This window comes from Dendrobates tinctorius, unplaced genomic scaffold (genome assembly GCF_039654945.1).
Source record: "Dendrobates tinctorius isolate UK_male_01 unplaced genomic scaffold, ASM3965494v1 ptg000159l, whole genome shotgun sequence".
In the NCBI taxonomy this organism is placed as follows: domain Eukaryota; kingdom Metazoa; phylum Chordata; class Amphibia; order Anura; family Dendrobatidae; genus Dendrobates; species Dendrobates tinctorius.
In genome coordinates this window covers 11,275,191-11,294,129 of record NW_027361826.1, presented here as the reverse complement: position 1 = coordinate 11,294,129, position 18,939 = coordinate 11,275,191, and the positions used below count along the sequence as shown (strand labels likewise).

Below are 18,939 nucleotides of genomic sequence, written 5' to 3'. Positions count from 1 at the left end.
AAGGTCATGTGGGAGCTTACAGACTGTATAACCATGCAGTGTTAGACTGTGCTATTACTGAGCAAAGCGTTGTGTAGGCAGCAAAAATCCCATTTTTACAGGAATACATGTGCTTTTGTCTTAAAGAGTAACCGTCATTTTAATTTTCATTTACGAAAATAAACAAGTTGGAATTACTGGCATATCTTTTAAGAGAAATCTGCTTCTTTCACATTCCGAATTGATTTTTCACTCTCAAATCACAAGTAAAATTGGTTTTCAGTAAAGAGAGATGTTTCCATTTTTGAGATAGGAGAAGACAGTTGGTGCTTTTGAAATTACATGGAGAAGGAGGAGGAGCTAGAGGTCTACACAGACATTCCGCTGCAAATTCTTCTAAAACAACTGTTACGGTTCGTCGTAGGATTTTATCAGCATCAACTGTCAAATCCTCGCTCAGTAATGGGAAAATCTGTATTTTCTAGAGGCAGGTTTCACTTGAAAATTGAGAAATTTAAGAATGTAAAATCAGTCCAGGAGGAGAAAGAAGCAGATTTCACTAATATGATAAATTACAAAGTTTCTTATTTTTATGTGAACTAAATATTTTGAAAAATAAAATGACAGTTACACAATATATTCCTCAGTCTCTACATCAAGTAGTGGGTCATTGTCAGAGAAGATGGCCTAGTTAGTACTGGAGTGTTTATGGGCCACGTCATTGCAAAGTATGATAAAGAAACAGTTAAATACAGATTAGATATTAGAAAAAACTTTTTGTCAGTGAGGGTGATCAATGAGTGGAACAGGCTTCCACGAGAGGTGGTGAGTTCTCCTTCAATGGAAGTCTTCACACAGAGGCTGGACAGACATCTATCTGGGATGGTTTAGTGACTCCTGCATTGAGCAGGGGGTTGGACCCTGGAGGTCCCCTCCAACTATAACATTCTATGATTCAATGAAATGTGTTGAATCAGAGTTTTTAATAATTGTGCTTTCAGTCCCTTGTGTGAAGTCCGGGAGGGCTGCTGCACTTACTTTTACACACTGTTGTTCATTGGAGGAGCTGCATTGGAAGCCTTGGGGATAAACCTCTGATCTGCGGCATTCTGCCTGTAGTCCGGCTGTGGGATATCGTTCGTAGCATCCAGGAGATCGCTGGCACTGTGTGCGCTACGCAGCATGGTAGGCCTGCATGGACAGATTAATTCTGTAATCATAGCATATCACGTATAGAAACCATATGTCATGATCCATTTTTTTGATCTGTCAGATCTGGAGCTCCTCATATTTAAACCTTTTTTTTTTCCTTTTTGGTCGTTGGGGTTAATATGAGTTTTTGCCCCTGGTGGCCACCGGGGTTACTGCATGTTACTGCATGTGTTTATTTACGGTTGTGGCCAAAAGTATTGACACCCCTGCAATTCTGTCAGATAATACTCAGTTTCTTCCTGAAAATGATTGCAAACACAAATTCTTTGGTATTATTATCTTCATTTAATTTGTCTTAAATGAAAAACACAAAAAGAATTGTCCTAAAGCCAAATTGGATATAATTCCACACCAAACATAAAAAAGAGGGTGGACAAAAGTATTGGCACTGTTCGAAAAATCATGTGATGCTTCTCTAACTTGTGTAATTAACAGCACCTGTAACTTACCTGTGGCACCTAACAGGTGTTGGCAATAACTAAATCACACTTGCAGCCAGTTGACATGGATTAAAGTTGACTCAACCTCTGTCCTGTGTCCTTGTGTGTACCACATTGAGCATGGAGAAAAGAAAGAAGACCAAAGAACTGTCTGACGACTTGAGAAACCAAATTGTGAGGAAGCATGAGCAATCTCAAGGCTACAAGTCCATCTCCAAAGACCTGAATGTTCCTGTGTCTACCGTGCGCAGTGTCATCAAGAAGTTTAAAGCCCATGGCAATGTGGCTAACCTCCCTAGATGTAGACGGAAAAGAAAAATTGACAAGAGATTTCAACGCAAGATTGTGCGGATGTTGGATAAAGAACCTCGACTAACATCCAAACAAGTTCAAGCTGCCCTGCAGTCTGAGGGTACAATAGTGTCAACCCGTACTATCTGTCGGCGTCTGAATGAAAAGGGACTGTATGGTAGGAGAGCCAGGAAGAATGTTTTGGAAGTTTTGGAAGAATGTTCTCTGGTCAGATGAGACAAAAGTAGAGCTTTTTGGGCAAAGGCATCAACATAGAGTTTACAGGAGAAAAAAAAGAGGCATTCAAAGAAAAGAACACGGTCCCTAATGTCAAACATGGCGGAGGTTCCCTGATGTTTTGGGGTTGCTTTGCTGCCTCTGGCACTGGACTGCTTGACCGTGTGCATGGCATTATGAAGTCAGAAGACTACCAACACATTTTGCAGCATAATGTAGAGCTGGGTCTCCCTCAGAGGTCATGGGTCTTCAAGCAGGACAATGACCCAAAACACTTCAAAAAGCACTAGAAAATGGTTTGAGAGAAAGCACTGGAGACTTCTAAGGTGGCCAGCAATGAGTCCAGACCTGAATCCCATAGAACACCTGTGGAGAGATCTAAAAATGGCAGTTTGGAGAAGGCACCCTTCAAATATCAGGGACCTGGAGCAGTTTGCCGAAGAACAATGGTCTAAAATTCCAGCAGAGCATTGTAAGAAACTCATTGATGGTTACCGGAAGCGGTTGGTCGCAGTTATTTTGGCTAAAGGTTGTGCAACCAAGTATTAGGCTGAGGGTGCCAATACTTTTGTCTGGCCCATTTTTGGAGTTTTGTGTGAAATGATCAATGTTTTGCTTTTTGCTTCATTCTCTTTTGTGTTTTTTCATTTAAGATAAATTAAATGAAGATAATAATACCAAAGAATTTGTGTTTGCAATCATTTTCAGGAAGAAGCTGAGTATTATCTGACAGAATTGCAGGGGTGTCAATACTTTTGGCCACAACTGTATGCAGGTGGTGACTTCTCCCCCTCCTTCCTATAAAAGGAGTTCAGGTGCTGCTAATCACTGTTGGTCATACACTTTCCCTTGGGAGACCCACCAAGCTGGAGTTCAGGAGCTGAGTTCTGTGGTGCTTCAGTTGTTTGCTGTTGTCAAGTGCTATCTCTGCTGTCCAGGAGCATTGCAGCAGAGCAAGCTAAGTTCTGTTTATTTTTACCCTCTCTGTTGTATATTTCCTTTGGATTTTTTGGGTGGTACACTTTTTCCCAGTCTCACCTCCTGGGGAGGGGGTTGGGGGTTAGCTCAGGGCTAAACAGGAGACAGGGACAGGTTGGGGACTTGGGCCTCACTATCTTTAAGTGTACCCCCAAGTTAAGGAAAGACAGGGCTCCCCCTTAGCCTGAGAGGCAGTTCAGGGGCCCCCGTTCCACATCATCTGTTTTCCCCTTACTGCCCCGTGACACCATACTTACTGTAGTAAGCGTGATCATCAGGATGGCTCCATAGTTACAAACAAAAAATTGTTGGACAGCATGGAGCAATTTTTCCACATTTGTACTATCCATCAATTTTTCTGGTTGGGACTATATGTAGGTCAGCGGATTCTGGTCTTTCTTGTGGACTGCATCACTTATAACTGAGAGTGCGCTGCGGATATATTCTTTTTTTGTTTTTTGCTCCATAGTTAGTAGGGTTCAAAAAAAGACATATGTCCATCAAGGTCAACTGAAGGATAGGTGAGGATAAATGGAAGCGGTAGGTGCAACCATTACTCTAACACATTACTGAAATAAGAACAGCGCCCATCTTTATACATCATCAACTGTGTCTTACCTGGAATTAAAATCAGCATCCATAGGTTTTACATATGCCTCAGGAAACCAGCCAGTCCTATGAAGACAAAAGGGAGGAAAAATAAGGATAAGTTGCAGTAAGTAAAGCCAGTCCTATATAATATCTATTTATTATCTCTACTTGTTCAAGTGAGTAGGAGCTGATCTGCTCTGTGCAACGTTTACACCCGGCCACGATCGGAGCTAAAAACTGCTGATCAGTGTTGGACCCCACCAAACTGATACTGAACACTTATGCTTAGGATAAGTCATCGATATCAGGTGACCGGAGAATCCCTTTTAAAGGTGATTTAACGTAAGCCTGACTATACACTTAGGCTTTGTTCACATGAGCAGTAGTCATCAGAACGGATCCAGTAGTAATCCGTTGGCAAAATAAAATTGTGCAGACGCAACATTTTAGTCCATTTTTAAATAACTGCTCTCTGCTGGATCCGTTTTTTTTAACACTGAAGTCTATGGAAAACAGATCCGTTAAATAGCCGTCCATATTTCCATCTTTTGTAACGGATCCATTTTTTGCTTACTGGATCCAACTTTTTTTTGCAACAGATAGGTCCTAGATCCGTTCAAATGGATCACTACTGGACATGTGAACATTGCTGTTATCTAATTGGGTTATGTCTCCTGACCTCAGCTCATTAGGAAGACAGGAGTCTGCTAAACACCTCTGGGGGCAGCTTATCACCCTGAGAACAAAAGGAATGGAGAGCAAAAGGTGGGTGTAAACAGTCTATGCAAAGTGCTTATATTATGTTCGTTAATATCAAAAACCCTTCACCACACCACGTAGGACTATGATATTACTATGTGGACAGTCGAGACAGCTACTAACAAGACAACAGAAAAGTCGACCATAATGTCCACTCAAATAATAATAATAATAATAATAATTTTTATTTATATAGCGCCAACATATTCCGCAGCACTTTACAATTAAGTGGGGACATGTACAGACAATAAATTCAATACAAGTTAAGACAATTTAAACAGTGACATTAGGAGTGAGGTCCCTGCTCGCAAGCTTACAATCTACAAGGAAATGGGGGGGGGGGACACAGTAGGTGAAAAGTGCTTGTTATTTCAGGTCTGGCAATTATAAATCGGGATTTTCATATAAAGTTGCATGATCCGGCCAACAGCCCGTGTGTTTAAGTGCAATAGTCAAGTATCAAGTGCAGTTATCGTGTGCATGGAGGGTGTGGAGACAGATGAATAGTAGGGTGCAGATTCAGAATAATATTTGGAAGGAGGGAACCGGGCAAAGTTAGTTTACTGAGTAGTTGATGTGGTAGGCTTGTTTGAAGAGATGGTTTTTCAAAGCGCGCTTGAATAGGTCGGGGCTAGGTATCAGTCTGATCATCTGGGGAAGTGCATTCCAGAGAGCTGGAGCTGCACGAGAGAAGTCTTGGAGACGGAGGTGCGAGGTTCGGATTACGGGGGATGTTAGTCTTAGGTCATTTGTAGAACGAAGGGCACGTGTAGGGCGATAGACAGAGATGAGAGAGGAGATATAAGGCGGTGCAGAACAGTGGAGAGGTTTGTGGATGAGAGAGATGAGTTTATACTGGACCCTGTAGCGAATAGGTAGCCAGTGTAATGACTGGCACAAGATGGAGGCATCGGTGAAGCGGCTGGACAGAAATATGACCCTGGCTGCCGCATTCAAGATGGATTGGAGAGGAGAAAGTTTGGTAAGAGGGAGACCGATCAGAAGAGAGTTGCAGTAGTCCAGACGAGAATGAATAAGAGTGACAGTAAGAGTCTTAGCAGTTTCAAAGGTGAGAAAAGGTCAGATTCTGGAGATGTTTTTAAGATGCAGGTGACAAGAGCGAGTGAGTGATCGGATATAGGGAGTAAAGGAAAGTTCAGTGTCGAATATGACCCCAAGACAGCGGGCATGCTGCTTGGGAGTTATGGTTGAACCCTTCAGGGTTATTTCGATGTTAGGTAGAGTGAGGTTAGTAGAGGAGAGAAACACAAGAAGTTCAGTTTTAGAGAGATTTAGTTTCAGATAGAATCAAATAATTATTATACCTCAGGTTAAAAACATAATAGAGCATGTAAAGTCAATATACAGCAGAATAGGACGCAACAACCAGGAAGGATATATACACTTTAAATTTGGATGTATGTATGGTATTTTTACATTGCAGCCTTTGTTATAGCGACATTACAGAATACTTTGTATATATCCTTCCTGGTTGTTGCATCCTATTCTGCTGTATATTGACTTTACATGCTCCATTATGTTTTTAACCTGAGGTATAATAAAAATTATTTGAGTGGACATTATGGGTGATTTTTCTTTTCTGTTGTCTTGTTGAGAACAAAAGGTTCAGGCACTTTAAACCCAACTGTCCAATCCTTTCCCCTGATCTACTGTGAGCTTTAAGGACCCCATACACATTAGACTAACGCTGGCAGTATGTGCCAATATCGAAAAGTTCGGCCGTCAGTCTAAAGTGTACTAGGGCCCTTGACACTTGTCAGGGAAGATAATGATCAGACATGTCTGATTTTAGATTTCTTTTGTTCTTAAGAGATGAGCCGCCAACAGACATGTCGGTCAGTGACTCTCTCATAAAGAGCACTAGAGCGCTCGGCAAAGTGAGCAATTTTGAGAGAGACGGCCAAAATAGCTGCCAGAAGAATGATGGTTTAGCCAAGTTATCTAAAGTGCTTTAGACTGGTCATCTGTAACGTACTACAGTGCAGTACAGCGCAACCTCCACCAGGGGGGATGGTGAGGGAAGAGAGGTTGCCCACACACACAGCGTAGTAACACAGAGCAACAGTACAGGTTTCACAGGTAATGAAAGAGTGGTCAGACTAGCCGAAGTCAGCAACTGTCAGGAGCAGAAATACCAAGGGAGACAGCAAGTGCGTAGTCAGGGACGAGCGAGAAATCAGGACTTACTAGGAACGTGGTATCAGAAACGTAAGACGTAAGCCGTTGTCAGAGTACAAGCCAGAGGGTCAAAAGCCAGTCGGAAAGCGTGGTATCAGAAACGGAAAAACCAGAAGCAGAGTCCAGAGATCAAGCCAAGTCATACACAAGTCCCGGTAATCAGGGGCAGGAGGCACACTAAAAGAATACAAGTCAGAGGCACTAGCTTGGAAGCTTGCAGTATAGCTGATGCTGGCCCACAGGCTGCAGAGGACTGAAATGGCCCAGCCAGCTCCAGAGCGAGGCAGAGGAGATTATCCCCCGCATGGCCAGTCCAAAGAGAAGACAGCAGAAAACAAACTCTGGACTGGATCATGACAGTACCCCTCACTCAATGGGGGGCCACAGGACCCCCAGGCTTCCCTGGACAACGAGCGTGAAAGGCCCAAACCAACCGATCCGCATGGACCGAACGCGCCGGCACCCACGACCGGTCCTCAGGACCGTAACCTTTCAATGGACCAAGTACTGAAGTGAACGGCGGAGCATACGAGTATCCACCACCCGTTCCACCTCATGCTTGGTCTGGCCATCTACCACAACAGGTGGCGGGAGCAAGGGAGACTCACCAGAGGAAGGCACCAACGGCTTCAGAAGCGCCTTATGGAATACATTGGGGATACGCAGCTACGGAGGCAAGCGCAGGCAGAAGGCCACAGGATTAACCACTTCTAAAACTTCGTAAGGGCCAATAAACTTGGGACCCAACTTAGCAGAAGGAATCCTCAATCTAATATTCTTGGTGGATATCCATATCTTATCCCCCACCTGGTAGGCCGGCCCCACAGAACGTTGCTTATCCGTAAAAAATTTATACTTGCCCTGAGCCTCCCCAATGTTTCTCTAAACCTCCCCCCAGATCTCCCCCAACTGCAAAAAGGCCGAATCAGCCCCTGGACACCCCGAATCCAGTCGGGAAAACACACCAAAGTGAGAGTGAAACGCATAGTTGCAGAAGAACAGGGAAGTACTAGTGGACTGATTCACACGATCATTGAATGCAAACTCTGCCATGTGTACCGCAGAGCACCAATCATCCTGTCTGGACGCAGCAAGACATCGCAATATCTACTCCAAAGACTGATTAGTCCTTTCAGTCTAACCGTTGGTCTCGGGATGGTAGGCAGATGAAAAGGTCAGACTGATACCCAGCCTTTTACAAAAAGCCCTCCAGAATTTTGCCACAAATTGCACTCCTCTATCAGACACCACACCATGCAATCAGACCACATGCTCAATAAACTATTTAGATAGAGTCTCAGCATTATGGAGGCCTGCCAAAGGTACAAATTGCGCCTGTTTGCTGAACCTATCAACAACTACCCAGATCACGGTTTTGCCATTAGAGGGAGGAAGATCAGTGCTAAAATCCATGGACAGATGAGTCCACGTTTTATCTGGAATTGGCAGTGGCATCAATTCCCCAGCCGGCCAGTTACGAGAGGATTTAGCGCGAGCACACATTTCACAGGAAGACACAAACCCAGTGACATCAGAAGCCAATGAAGGCGACCAAAACAACCTGGTAATGGCTTTACATGTGGCCGAGATTCCAGGATGCCCACTCAGAGCTGAGTCATGGAATTCCCGAAGCACCCTTAACCGATACTGAACAGGCACAAAGAGCTTATTATCAGGTATGGACGAAGAAGCAAGAGATTGGGCCTCATGAATCTCTCGTTCCAATGCCGAGGACACCACAGCCACCACCACTCTGCGCTGAAGAATGGAGGAAGGAGGTCCAGGAGGTGAACCTGGATCCAGGCTACGAGATAAAGCATCAGCCTTCGCACATTCTTGGACCCTGGTCTGAAAGTAATAGAAAACTGAAATCAGGGGAAAAAAAGTGACCACCTTGCCTGTCTCGGAGTCAGACGTTTGGTGGACTCGATGGACGACAGATTCTTGTGATCTGTAATGACAGTGATACGATGGACAGCCCCCTCCAAAAAATGCCTCCATTCTTCAAACGCCAATTTCATGGCCGATAGCTCACGGTTACCCACATCATAATTCCTCTCAGCAGAGGAAATTTTTCTCAAAAAGAAGCCACTGGGCCTTAAGTTAGGCAATGTGGTAGGCCCCTGGGACAATACAGTCCCCATTCCCACCTCCGAGGCGTCCACCTCTACGATAAATGGTTTAGACAAATCAGGTTGAACCAATACAGGGGCGGTCATGAAACAGTTTTTAAAGAAGAAAACGCCGCAACAGCTGGAGCTGACCAGTTTTAAAGATCAGCCCCCTTACGAATTAAATCGGTGAGGGGTTTGACATTCTATAATAATTGGCGAAACCCAGACAACGCTGAAGACCTTTGAGTTCTCTGAGTTGCACCAAATCCACAATAGCCTGTACCTTCCTAGGGTTCATACGAAACCCCTCAGCAGACAAAATGACCCCTAGGAAGGACAATTCCTGAGCAAAGAATGAATACTTCTCTGGTTTAGCAAATAGTGAGTTCTCCCTAAGCCTCTGAAGAACCGCATGGAGGTGGCCCATGTGACTCTGCTTGTCAGAAGAATATATAAAAATGTCATCCAAATAAATTACCATGAAACGCCCAATAAAATCTGAGAAAACATGATTCATGAAATTTTAAAATACTGCTGGCACGTTAGTCAGGCCAAAGGGCATAACCAAGTTCTCAAACAGACCCTCAGAGGTGAGAAATGCAGTTTTCCACTCAACCCCCTCCCGCATACGGATGAGATTGTATGCCCCCCTGAGGTCCAACTTAGAGAACCACTTGGCCCCCGACAATTGATTGTACTAATTGGGTATAAGTGAAAGAGGATAAGTGTTTCTTATAGTGATTTTATTAAGTTCTCAAAAATCGAGGCATGGGCATAAACCACCATCTTTTTTCTTCACGAAAAAGAACTCCGCCGCCACAGGAGAGACAGATGGCCGAATGTGGCCCTTACGGAGGCTATCAGAGATATACTTCTTCATAGCGGCCCGCTCAGGGGCAGAGAGATTGTACAGATGGGCTTGGGCAATTTGGCACCAGGAGTAAGATCAACAGCACAATCGAATGGACAGTGTGGTGGTAGAACCTCAGCCTCCTTTTTCAGGGAACACATCCTCAAAGTCCTTCAGGTGCTCCGAAAGACTAACGGATGACACTGATACAGAAACAAGACATTTCTTAGAACAATTGGGACCCCATTTAACAATGTCCCGAGATTCCCAATTAATCACAGGATTATGTAATTGCAACCAGGGGAACCTGTTGTGAGTTCATTTTCCCCTTCATTACTGAGGCCCGAGGAACTCCCTCTTCTGGTAAAAGAAGGTAGTGAGCCTGATTGTCAAACACCTGAGTCTGATGATTGTGACTGGCTGAGTGGAGTTACGGACTGGATATAATGCTGTCGACGCCCTTCTGCCCTGCGGGTGATTTCTCTGTGGGATCCTTGGAGACCAGTCTGAATTCCTGCTCCTCCAAAGCTAAGTTTGCTGCTCGGCCTTTTGCTTTTGTGCTTTGACTTTGCTTTTGCTTTGTTTTTCTGGATTTCTTCCATTCCCAGCTGGGGTGTGCTGAATTCATTTAGCTCTGTCTTCTGAAAATACCTGAGTGCTGATTCAGTTTTTGAAGCCTAGCTGCTTCAGGGCCTTTTTCATATCAGCTGGTTGGCTTATGTCTTTGATAGGGTTTTGGCAGATTGCAGACAGCAGCCTTCCTGTCCTTTCCTATCTAGGTAGTTTTGGGGCCCCGTCTTTGCTCAGTCTATCTTTCTGTCTGTGTTAGTATTTTCATCTTGCTTCACCGTCATTATATGTTGGGGGCTGCCTATTGCTTTGGGGTCTGCTCTGGGGCAGTTTAGATTTCCCCTTTCTTTCTTTAGGCCTATGTATTTCTCCGGCTGTGATCGAGGGGTCTAGGGCATCGTAGGAACCCCCCACGGCTACTGCTAGTTGTGTTGATAGGTTCAGGGGTCTGCAATCTGATAGTTGCCAACTTCTCTGGTTTTCTGGACTTAGCTTGTATTTCTGCTTTTGCCTCCTACGGTGACTCATTCATAACAGAATCACCCGCCATACCGCAGATTCTAGGGTACTCAATAGCAGGAAAGAATTGTTAAAAAAAAAAAAAGTGTGTATATTTTTTCCTCTATATCTCTGAGGCCGTAGGGGGAATTTTTTTTCTCTCAATGGAGATAAAGCAATTGTCTGATCGTGTGGAGCAGCTCGCTGCGGAAGTGCGGGGAATTTCCGCCTACCTTGCTCATTCACATGCTGCTGAACCAAAGATTCCTACACCTGATATATTTTTTGGGAATCGGTCTAAATTTTTGAATTTCAAAAATAATTGTAAATTATTTTTTGCCTTGAAGCCTAACTCGTCAGGGAGCTCCGCGCAGCAGGTTAAAATTGTCATCTCTTTGCTGCGTGGCGATCCCCAGGATTGGGCGTTTTCTTTGAAACCAGATGATCCTATTCTGACTAATGTGAACGCATTCTTTCAAGCTTTGGGGTTGTTGTATGACGAACCTAATGCCATTGATCAGGCTGAAAAGACCCTGCTGGCATTGAGCCAGGGTCGTGATTCTGCAGAATTGTACTGTCAAAAATTCCGAAAGTGGGCAGTACTTACTACCTGGAATGATAATGCCTTGGCTGCTCTCTTTCGGAAGGGGTTGTCAGAAGCCGTAAAAGATACTATGGTGGGATTTCCTGTTCCCTCTGGTCTTGACGATTCTATGTCATTAGCCATTCAGGTTGATCGGCGTTTGCGCGAATGCAAAGCTGCACGAGAGGTGTTGCCACCTGTTGAATAAATGTCTGAACCTATGCAATGTGATAGAGTTTTTTCCAGAGAGCAGCGTCAGGAGTTCAGAAGGCGTAATAAGTTGTGTTTTTTCTGTGGAGATGCCTCGCATATTATTTCTGTCTGTCCCAAACGAGAGAAACGCTTTGCACACACATTTTCTGTTGGGGATGTTCAACCTAAGTTTCTTCTGGCTATTACTCTGATCTGCTCCCTGTCCACATTTTCCGCCAAGGCGTTTGTGGATTCGGGAGCAGCCCTAAACCTAATGGACTTGGATTTTGCTAAACGTTGTGGATTTCCGATGACACCTCTGCAGACGCCTATCCCTTTGAGGGGAATTGATGCTACTCCTTTGGCTAAAAATAAACCCCAGTTTTGGACCCAGGTGGTAATGCGGGTCGCCCCAGACCATCAAGAAAATTGCAGATTTCTGGTGTTGCATAATCTGCATGATACTGTTGTTCTGGGGTTTCCCTGGTTACAGATTCATAATCCAGTTTTGGATTGGAAATCTGTGTCTGTGGTGAGTTGGGGTTGTCGGTGTGCCTTTAGTGAGGCTCCGGTGTTTTCCACCTCTCCTCAGTCGCATGATGTTCCTGATTATTTGGCGGACTTTTATGATGTATTTAGTGAGAATGAGTCTGCGTCTCTGCCTCCTCATAGGAGTTATGACTGTGCAATTGAACTGAGCCCGGGGTGTAAATTTCCCAAGGGTCGGCTCTTCAATTTATCTGTACCCGAGCACGAGGCTATGCGATCCTATATTAAGGAGGCGTTGGAGAAGGGTCATATTAGACCATCCTCGTCACCCTTGGGTGCCGGTTTTTTTTTTGTAGCCAAAAAGGATGGATCATTAAGACCTTGTATTGATTATCGTGCCCTCAACAAAATTACTGTTAAATATCAGTATCCGTTACCCCTGATTTCTGATCTATTCTCCAGAGTTAAAGGTGCTTGCTGGTTTACCAAGCTTGACCTCAGGGGGGCGTATAATCTTATTCGCATTAAGCATGGGGATGAATGGAAGACGGCGTTTAATACTCCGGAGGGACATTTTGAGTACCTGGTGATGCCTTTTGGGCTCACTAATGCCCCTTCTGTCTTCCAGTGCTTCATGAATGATATTTTCCGAGATTTTGTCGATAAATTTTTGATTATCTATCTGGATGATATTTTGATCTTCTCCAAGGATTGGGATTCTCATGTGGAACACATTCGGACTGTGTTCCGGATCTTGAGGGAGAATTCCCTGTATGTCAAGGGATCTAAATGCCTTTTTGGAGTACAGAGGATTTCTTTTTTGGGATTTATTTTGTCCCCGTCAACTATTGAAATGGACCCGGCCAAGGTACAGGCCATTCACGATTGGGTTCAGCCCACTTCTTTGAAGGCCCTCCAGAAGTTTTTGGGTTTTGCTAATTTTTATCAGAAATTTATAGCAAAATTTTCTAGTATTGCCAAGTCATTGACTGATTTGACTAAAAAGGGTGCTGATGTGTTAAATTGGTCTCCGGAGGCTGTTTCTTCCTTTCAGGTGTTGAAGCGAAGATTCACCTCCGCCCCGGTTTTGCGGCAACCTGATGTCTCACTTCCATTCCAGGTAGAGGTGGATGCTTCTGAGATTGGTGCAGGAGCTGTTTTGTCCCAAAAGGATCCTGTAACATCTAAAATGAATCCCTGTGCTTTCTTTTCCCGAAAGTTCTCTCCATCTGAACGTAACTATGATGTGGGGAATAGGGAACTGTTGGCCATGAAATGGGCATTTGAGGAGTGGAGACATTGGTTGGAGGGAGCTAGGCATCAAGTCGTGGTCCTCACTGACCACAAGAATTTGATTTACCTAGAGTCGGCTAAGCGCTTGAACCCTAGACAGGCTAGGTGGGCCTTGTTTTTTACACGTTTTGATTTTGTGGTTTCTTTTCTTCCTGAAACAAAGAATGTCAAGGCAGACACCCTCTCTAGGAGCTTCCTTGCTGATTCTCCTGTGGTGACCAAGCCTGCTACCATCTTATGCGAAGGGATAGTTCTTTCTGCCATCTCGCCCGATTTGAGACGTGCTCTGGAAGAGTTCCAGGAGGACAAACCTGAGCGTTGTCCCAGTGGAAAGTTGTATGTTCCTGACCAGTGGAAGAAGAGAGTGATGTCTGAAGTTCATTGCTCTGCTTTGGCTGGTCATCCAGGTATTTTTGGTACTAGAGATCTGGTGAGTCGGTTTTTTTGGTGGCCCTCCTTGTCTCGTGATGTCAGGAATTTTGTGCAGTCCTGTGGGACGTGCTCCCGGTCTAAATCGTGTTCTCGCTCTAGTGGGTTGTTGATGCCTTTGCCTGTCCCCAAGAGGCCATGGACCCGTATTTCAATGGATTTCATCTCTGATATGCCTGTCTCTCAGAGGATGACTGTTATTTGGGTGATTTGTGATAGGTTCTCTAAGATGGTTCATCTTGTACCACTCCCTAAGTTGCCGTCTTCCTCTGAGTTGGTGCCCCTGTTTTTACAACAGGTGGTTCGTTTGCACGGGATTCCTGAGAACATTGTATCTGACAGAGGAGTGCAGTTTGTGTCTAGATTTTGGAGAACTTTCTGTTCCAGACTGGGAATTCAGTTGTCCTTCTCCTCTGCTTTTCACCCTCAGACCAATGGGCAGACAGAGAGAACAAACCAGACCTTGGAGTCATATTTGAGATGTTTTATTTCTGCTGATCAGGATGATTGGGTTTCATTTTTGCCCTTGGCCGAATTTGCTTTGAATAATAGAGCTAGTTCTGCCACTTTGATGTCACCTTTTTTTGTAACTTTGGGTTTCATCCTCGATTTTCTTCAGGGCAGGTGGAGGCCTCTGCCTGCCCAGGTGTTGACACTGTGGTGGAGAGAATGCACCAGATCTGGGACCAAGTGGTGGATAAGTTATCTCTCTCCCAGGAGAAGGCCCAGCGGTTTTCCAACCGACATAGGACCATTGGTCCCCAGTTTAAGGTTGGTGATATGGTGTGGTTATCATCAAAAAATATTGTTATGAAGGTGGCTTCTCCTAAGTTTAAGCCTAGATTTATTGGACCTTACAAGATTGTGGAGATTATTAATCCGGTCTCTTTTCGTTTGGCTCTTCCTGTCACATTTAAAATCCATAATGTGTTCCATAAATCTTTGTTGAAGAGGTTTGTTGAACCTGTTGTTCCGGGGGTGGCACCTCCAGACCCTGTATTGGTTGAAGGTAACATGGAGTATGAGGTAGGGAAAGTACTGGATTCCCGTCTGGCTAGACGGAGACTCCAGTATTTGGTTAAGTGGAAGGGTTATGGTCAGGAGGATAATTCCTGGGTCTCCGACTCTGATATTCATGCCAAACGATTGGTGCGTGCCTTTCATCGGGCTCACCCTGATCGCCCTGGTGGCATAGTTGAGGGTTCGGTGACCCCTCCTCAAGGGGGAGGTACTGTTGTGAGTTCATTTTCCCCTTCATTACTGAGGCCGGAGGAACTCCCTCTTCTGGTAAAAGAAGGTAGTGAGCCTGATTGTCAAACACCTGAGGCTGATGATTGTGACTGGCTGAGTGGAGTTACGGACTGGATATAATGCTGCCGAAGCCCTTCTGCCCTGCGGGTGATTTCTCTGTGGGATCCTTAAAGACCAGTCTGAATTCCTGCTCCTCCAAAGCTAAGTTTGCTGCTCGGCCTTTTGCTTTTGTGCTTTGACTTTGTTTTTGCTTTGTTTTTCTGGATTTCTGCCATTCCCTGCTGGGGTGTGCTGAATTCATTTAGCTCTGTCTTCTGAAAATACCTGAGTGCTGATTCAGTTTTGAAGCCTAGCTGCTTCAGGGCCTTTTTCATATCAGCTGGTTGGCTTATGTCTTTGATAGGGTTTTGGCAGATTGCAGACAGCAGCCTTCCTGTCCTTTCCTATCTAGGTAGTTTTGGGGCCCCATCTTTGCTCAGTCTATCTTTCTGTCTGTGTTAGTATTTTCATCTTGCTTCACCGTCATTATATGTTGGGGGCTGCCTATTGCTTTGGGGTCTGCTCTGGGGCAGTTTAGATTTCCCCTTTTTTTCTTTAGGCCTATGTATTTCTCCGGCTGTGATCGAGGGGTCTAGGGCATCGTAGGAACCCCCCACGGCTACTGCTAGTTGTGTTGATAGGTTCAGGGGTCTGCAATCTGATAGTTGCCAACTTCTCTGGTTTTCTGGACTTAGCTTGTATTTCTGCTTTTGCCTCCTACGGTGACTCATTCATAACAGGAACCCCAACACCAGTCCCCCAGGCAGATTGTCCATAACAAAGCATGAAATACGTTCCCGGTGCAAGGAACTCACTTTAAGGAGAAACTCCTCTGAAACAAATTTGATGCCATTTTTAGCCAGTGGTGTTTTGTCAATGGCAACAACATGGATAGGAGTCTCCAGCCTGACTGTCCCTAACTTACACCTGGACACCAAGTCAGAGTTAATAAAGTTCATGGACAACACGCAATCCACGACGGCCGAAGTGGACATGGAGCCACTCCCACAACAAAGTTCCACTTGCAACAAAATTTTTGACAATGGAGAAAAAGGTACCTGAGAGTCTGGGTGACCTCCACGACAATCACCCAGACTCAGTCGCCTGTTGGTCGGTGGACAGGAGGAGCAGTCATTATTCCAATGTCCGGGATCTCCACAAAAAAACCCACAATTTTCCTTCACGCCGCCGTCTCCTCTCCTTCTCCTCGAGGTTGGCAACCCCCACTTCCATAGGTTAGACAGCAGCAAAACAATTGGAACAGCATAAAGCAATGGAACCTCATGCTGTGCGATACCTCTCTCACGCAGCCTCTGATCCATGCGGATAGCCTGAGTAATAGCTTCCTCCAGTGAGCTGGGAGGTGGATGGAGAGCCAGAGCGTCCTTCAGATTATCTGCCAGTCCACACATGAACAGACCTCTCAGCGCAGAGTCACCCCAGGACATTTCAGTGGACAATCGATGGAACTCGGAGCTGTACTACTCGGGTGAGCGCTTTCCCTGAACCAGACCCATAATAGTGTCCTCTGCCACCCTGACCCAGTCCGGATCGTCATAGATAAGTCCTAGGGCCTAAGAAAGTATGAGACGTGCAAAGCAAGAGAAAAGACCATGCAATGAATAACCACACAGGATACCAATAAGTACAAAAAGTATATAAATTTTATTTGTCAACAAATCCAGTAGTGAACACACATTTAAAAACATTTAAAAACCCAACTAAGGGTAAGACATGTGTGGCGCCCCCAGAAGTATGGTCGCCACAGTGGCTTTGCCTTCCTCCAGGGGATGGTAATGCCAGGCTTGGAGGCAATGATGGGTCTCTCTCTCAGTCAATCCATACATGCAACACAGTTCCATTCCGGGCCAGCAGGGGGAACTCTGAACCAGGATTAAGGGGAGGGGTGCCCTCTGAGGGCCAAGAGGAAGGAGTGGTCAGTTAGTCTGTGGAGGGTGAAGTGTAGAGAGAAGCTGGAGTTTGATCTGCGGAAGGTGAGCTCGCTCAGCTTGAGAGCGCACGAACTGGAGCCTGGTCTCCACGGCTGTACGGATGGATCGCCCCGTCTCACCCAGGGCAGCGGGGTACTTGGTACCGGGAATGTGTCACAGCAGCGGTGACCCAGTCCGTGGCCCTGGGCGCCCAATATCAATGGGGATGATGTTAATGGTGTTAAAGTTTATTAGAATAGTTCATGACGCCACCCGTGGTGTTTGGCAAATATGGTGTTAGGCCAACGCTGCATGCAGATCCGCTGGGACTGATGGTGTGGTGCAGCAAAGATGGTGTAGCTCCCCACAGGTGGAGCTGTAGTCCCAGGGCAGTGTAGGTGCAATGCATAGAGAGAGGCGCAGAATGGTATAGATAGAAAACTGGAGGAAAAGAGTCAAACAAACTATATATAATGAATATTTTATTGATCCGCCCCCCGAGGAAGCGGTATTATACCACGAAACACGCGTAGGGGCTACTGACCAGCGACAGGCCTTGGACATGATGGGTATGTGTTGACTTATCAACTCCCCCCCTTTCTTTGTGTGGGCATTGTGCAATATATCTCTTATATGACTTTGATGTTACCATGACACGTAAATCTGCAGCGCTTTGCAGCTCCCTTTTGCAGTGTACCTTTTGGCCCCAGCTGCGATGCTAACAGCCAACTGTTTTTCACTTCGGGCTACTTCAGCTCATATAGTAATTTTAGTACCTTATCTATTTTCACAGTGGCTGCAAACGTTGCAGCATGTCAGCAGCTATATGAAACTATTCAGTTTACTTTAGGGGTTTTTTGCGGCGGTCTGCAGTCTATGTCATAATTGCATATCTCATTATGTAGGACAATTGGTCATTTCACATGTGATATATATCTACTTGCCGTATTGTCACTATTATATTTGGCCATTTACATTGTGCCTGTCGCAGGTCTATTTCATTGTTCCAGGTTAATTCACCCTTTGACCATTTTTACTTAATATTACATGTCCTGTATCTCACATGTGTCTTTTATGGATCAATAAAATATTCATTATATATAGGTTGTTTGACTCTTTTCCTCCAGTTTTCTATATTCAGTTAGAGTCGTAGCTATGGGCATTGTATGAGGCATAACTTTGGGACTTAACCATAGGTATTTGATATGTATTTTTGGAGCTTTTCCTTCAGAATGGTATAGATGTTGTTACCCAGGTGCAGCGGAGCTGGAATAACTGTAGAACACCAGGGTGTGCGCTTCCAAGGCTTTACTCACTGTTTGCAGTTCACACACATGCCCGCCTCCGTACTGTGTTCTCCAGATCAGGGCTCCAGCCAACCTCCAGGCCAGATAGGGTTCTCCCTTCCACACTCCGCCAACATGTACCTCTACTGAACGACTCCTCCAATGCGCCTTTAGGTGCGAAGCACTCCAGTACTTAGTTACCCTGGAATGCCTCTCTCTAGGTGTTCCTAGTCTCTACTTGTATGACAGACAGCTGTAGCCTGCTTCGGGGACTCCTCACTGCGTCCCGGCTCTCTATTCAGTTGCTGTTGTGTCCCAAGTCTATGATGGGAGCAAGGCGTTAGCGGCTCACTACTCCTCCGGTGTCTGTTGCCGGACATAAAGATCCAATCAACCTCGGGGACAGGGCCCCGGCCTTTGCGCTCTGGACTGGAAGGGTTCTCTATCTTTCTTCAAACAGCTTCCCACCGTCCTTCTATTCTCCTTCGTTCCGATCTGTTCTCTCTTATGGAAGGTTAGGTTATCAATCTTATCAGTCTCTTTCTCTGGTCTTTCTCGTGCCAGCAGCCCAGATCACTGGGACCTGCTGCAGCACGTCCTTCAGACACCCATCTTCTCTCTCTCTCTCCAACTAACTCTCACTCTTCCCACTCTTTTGTATCATCTCACTCCACCCGCCTCCCAGCACATCTCGTGTTACGAAGTGGGTTCCACGAGGGGTGCTCTGC

The 18,939-nt window shown here is 45.3% G+C and overlaps 1 protein-coding gene across 1 annotated transcript in view; it reads right to left on the bottom strand.

The window, feature by feature from the left end:
- Window positions 1-1,019: 1,019 nt before the first annotated feature.
- The window catches only part of LOC141052233 (BAR/IMD domain-containing adapter protein 2-like), a 36,388-nt gene continuing 18,468 nt past the window's right edge, over window positions 1,020-18,939 (bottom strand). Inside the window, exons 3-4 of the mRNA XM_073549422.1 lie at window positions 3,756-3,812; window positions 1,020-1,170 (exon numbers count right to left, since the gene is read on the bottom strand). Of these exons, the coding sequence (XP_073405523.1) occupies window positions 1,020-1,170; window positions 3,756-3,812 (208 nt within the window). The remainder of the gene's footprint in view (window positions 1,171-3,755; window positions 3,813-18,939) is intronic.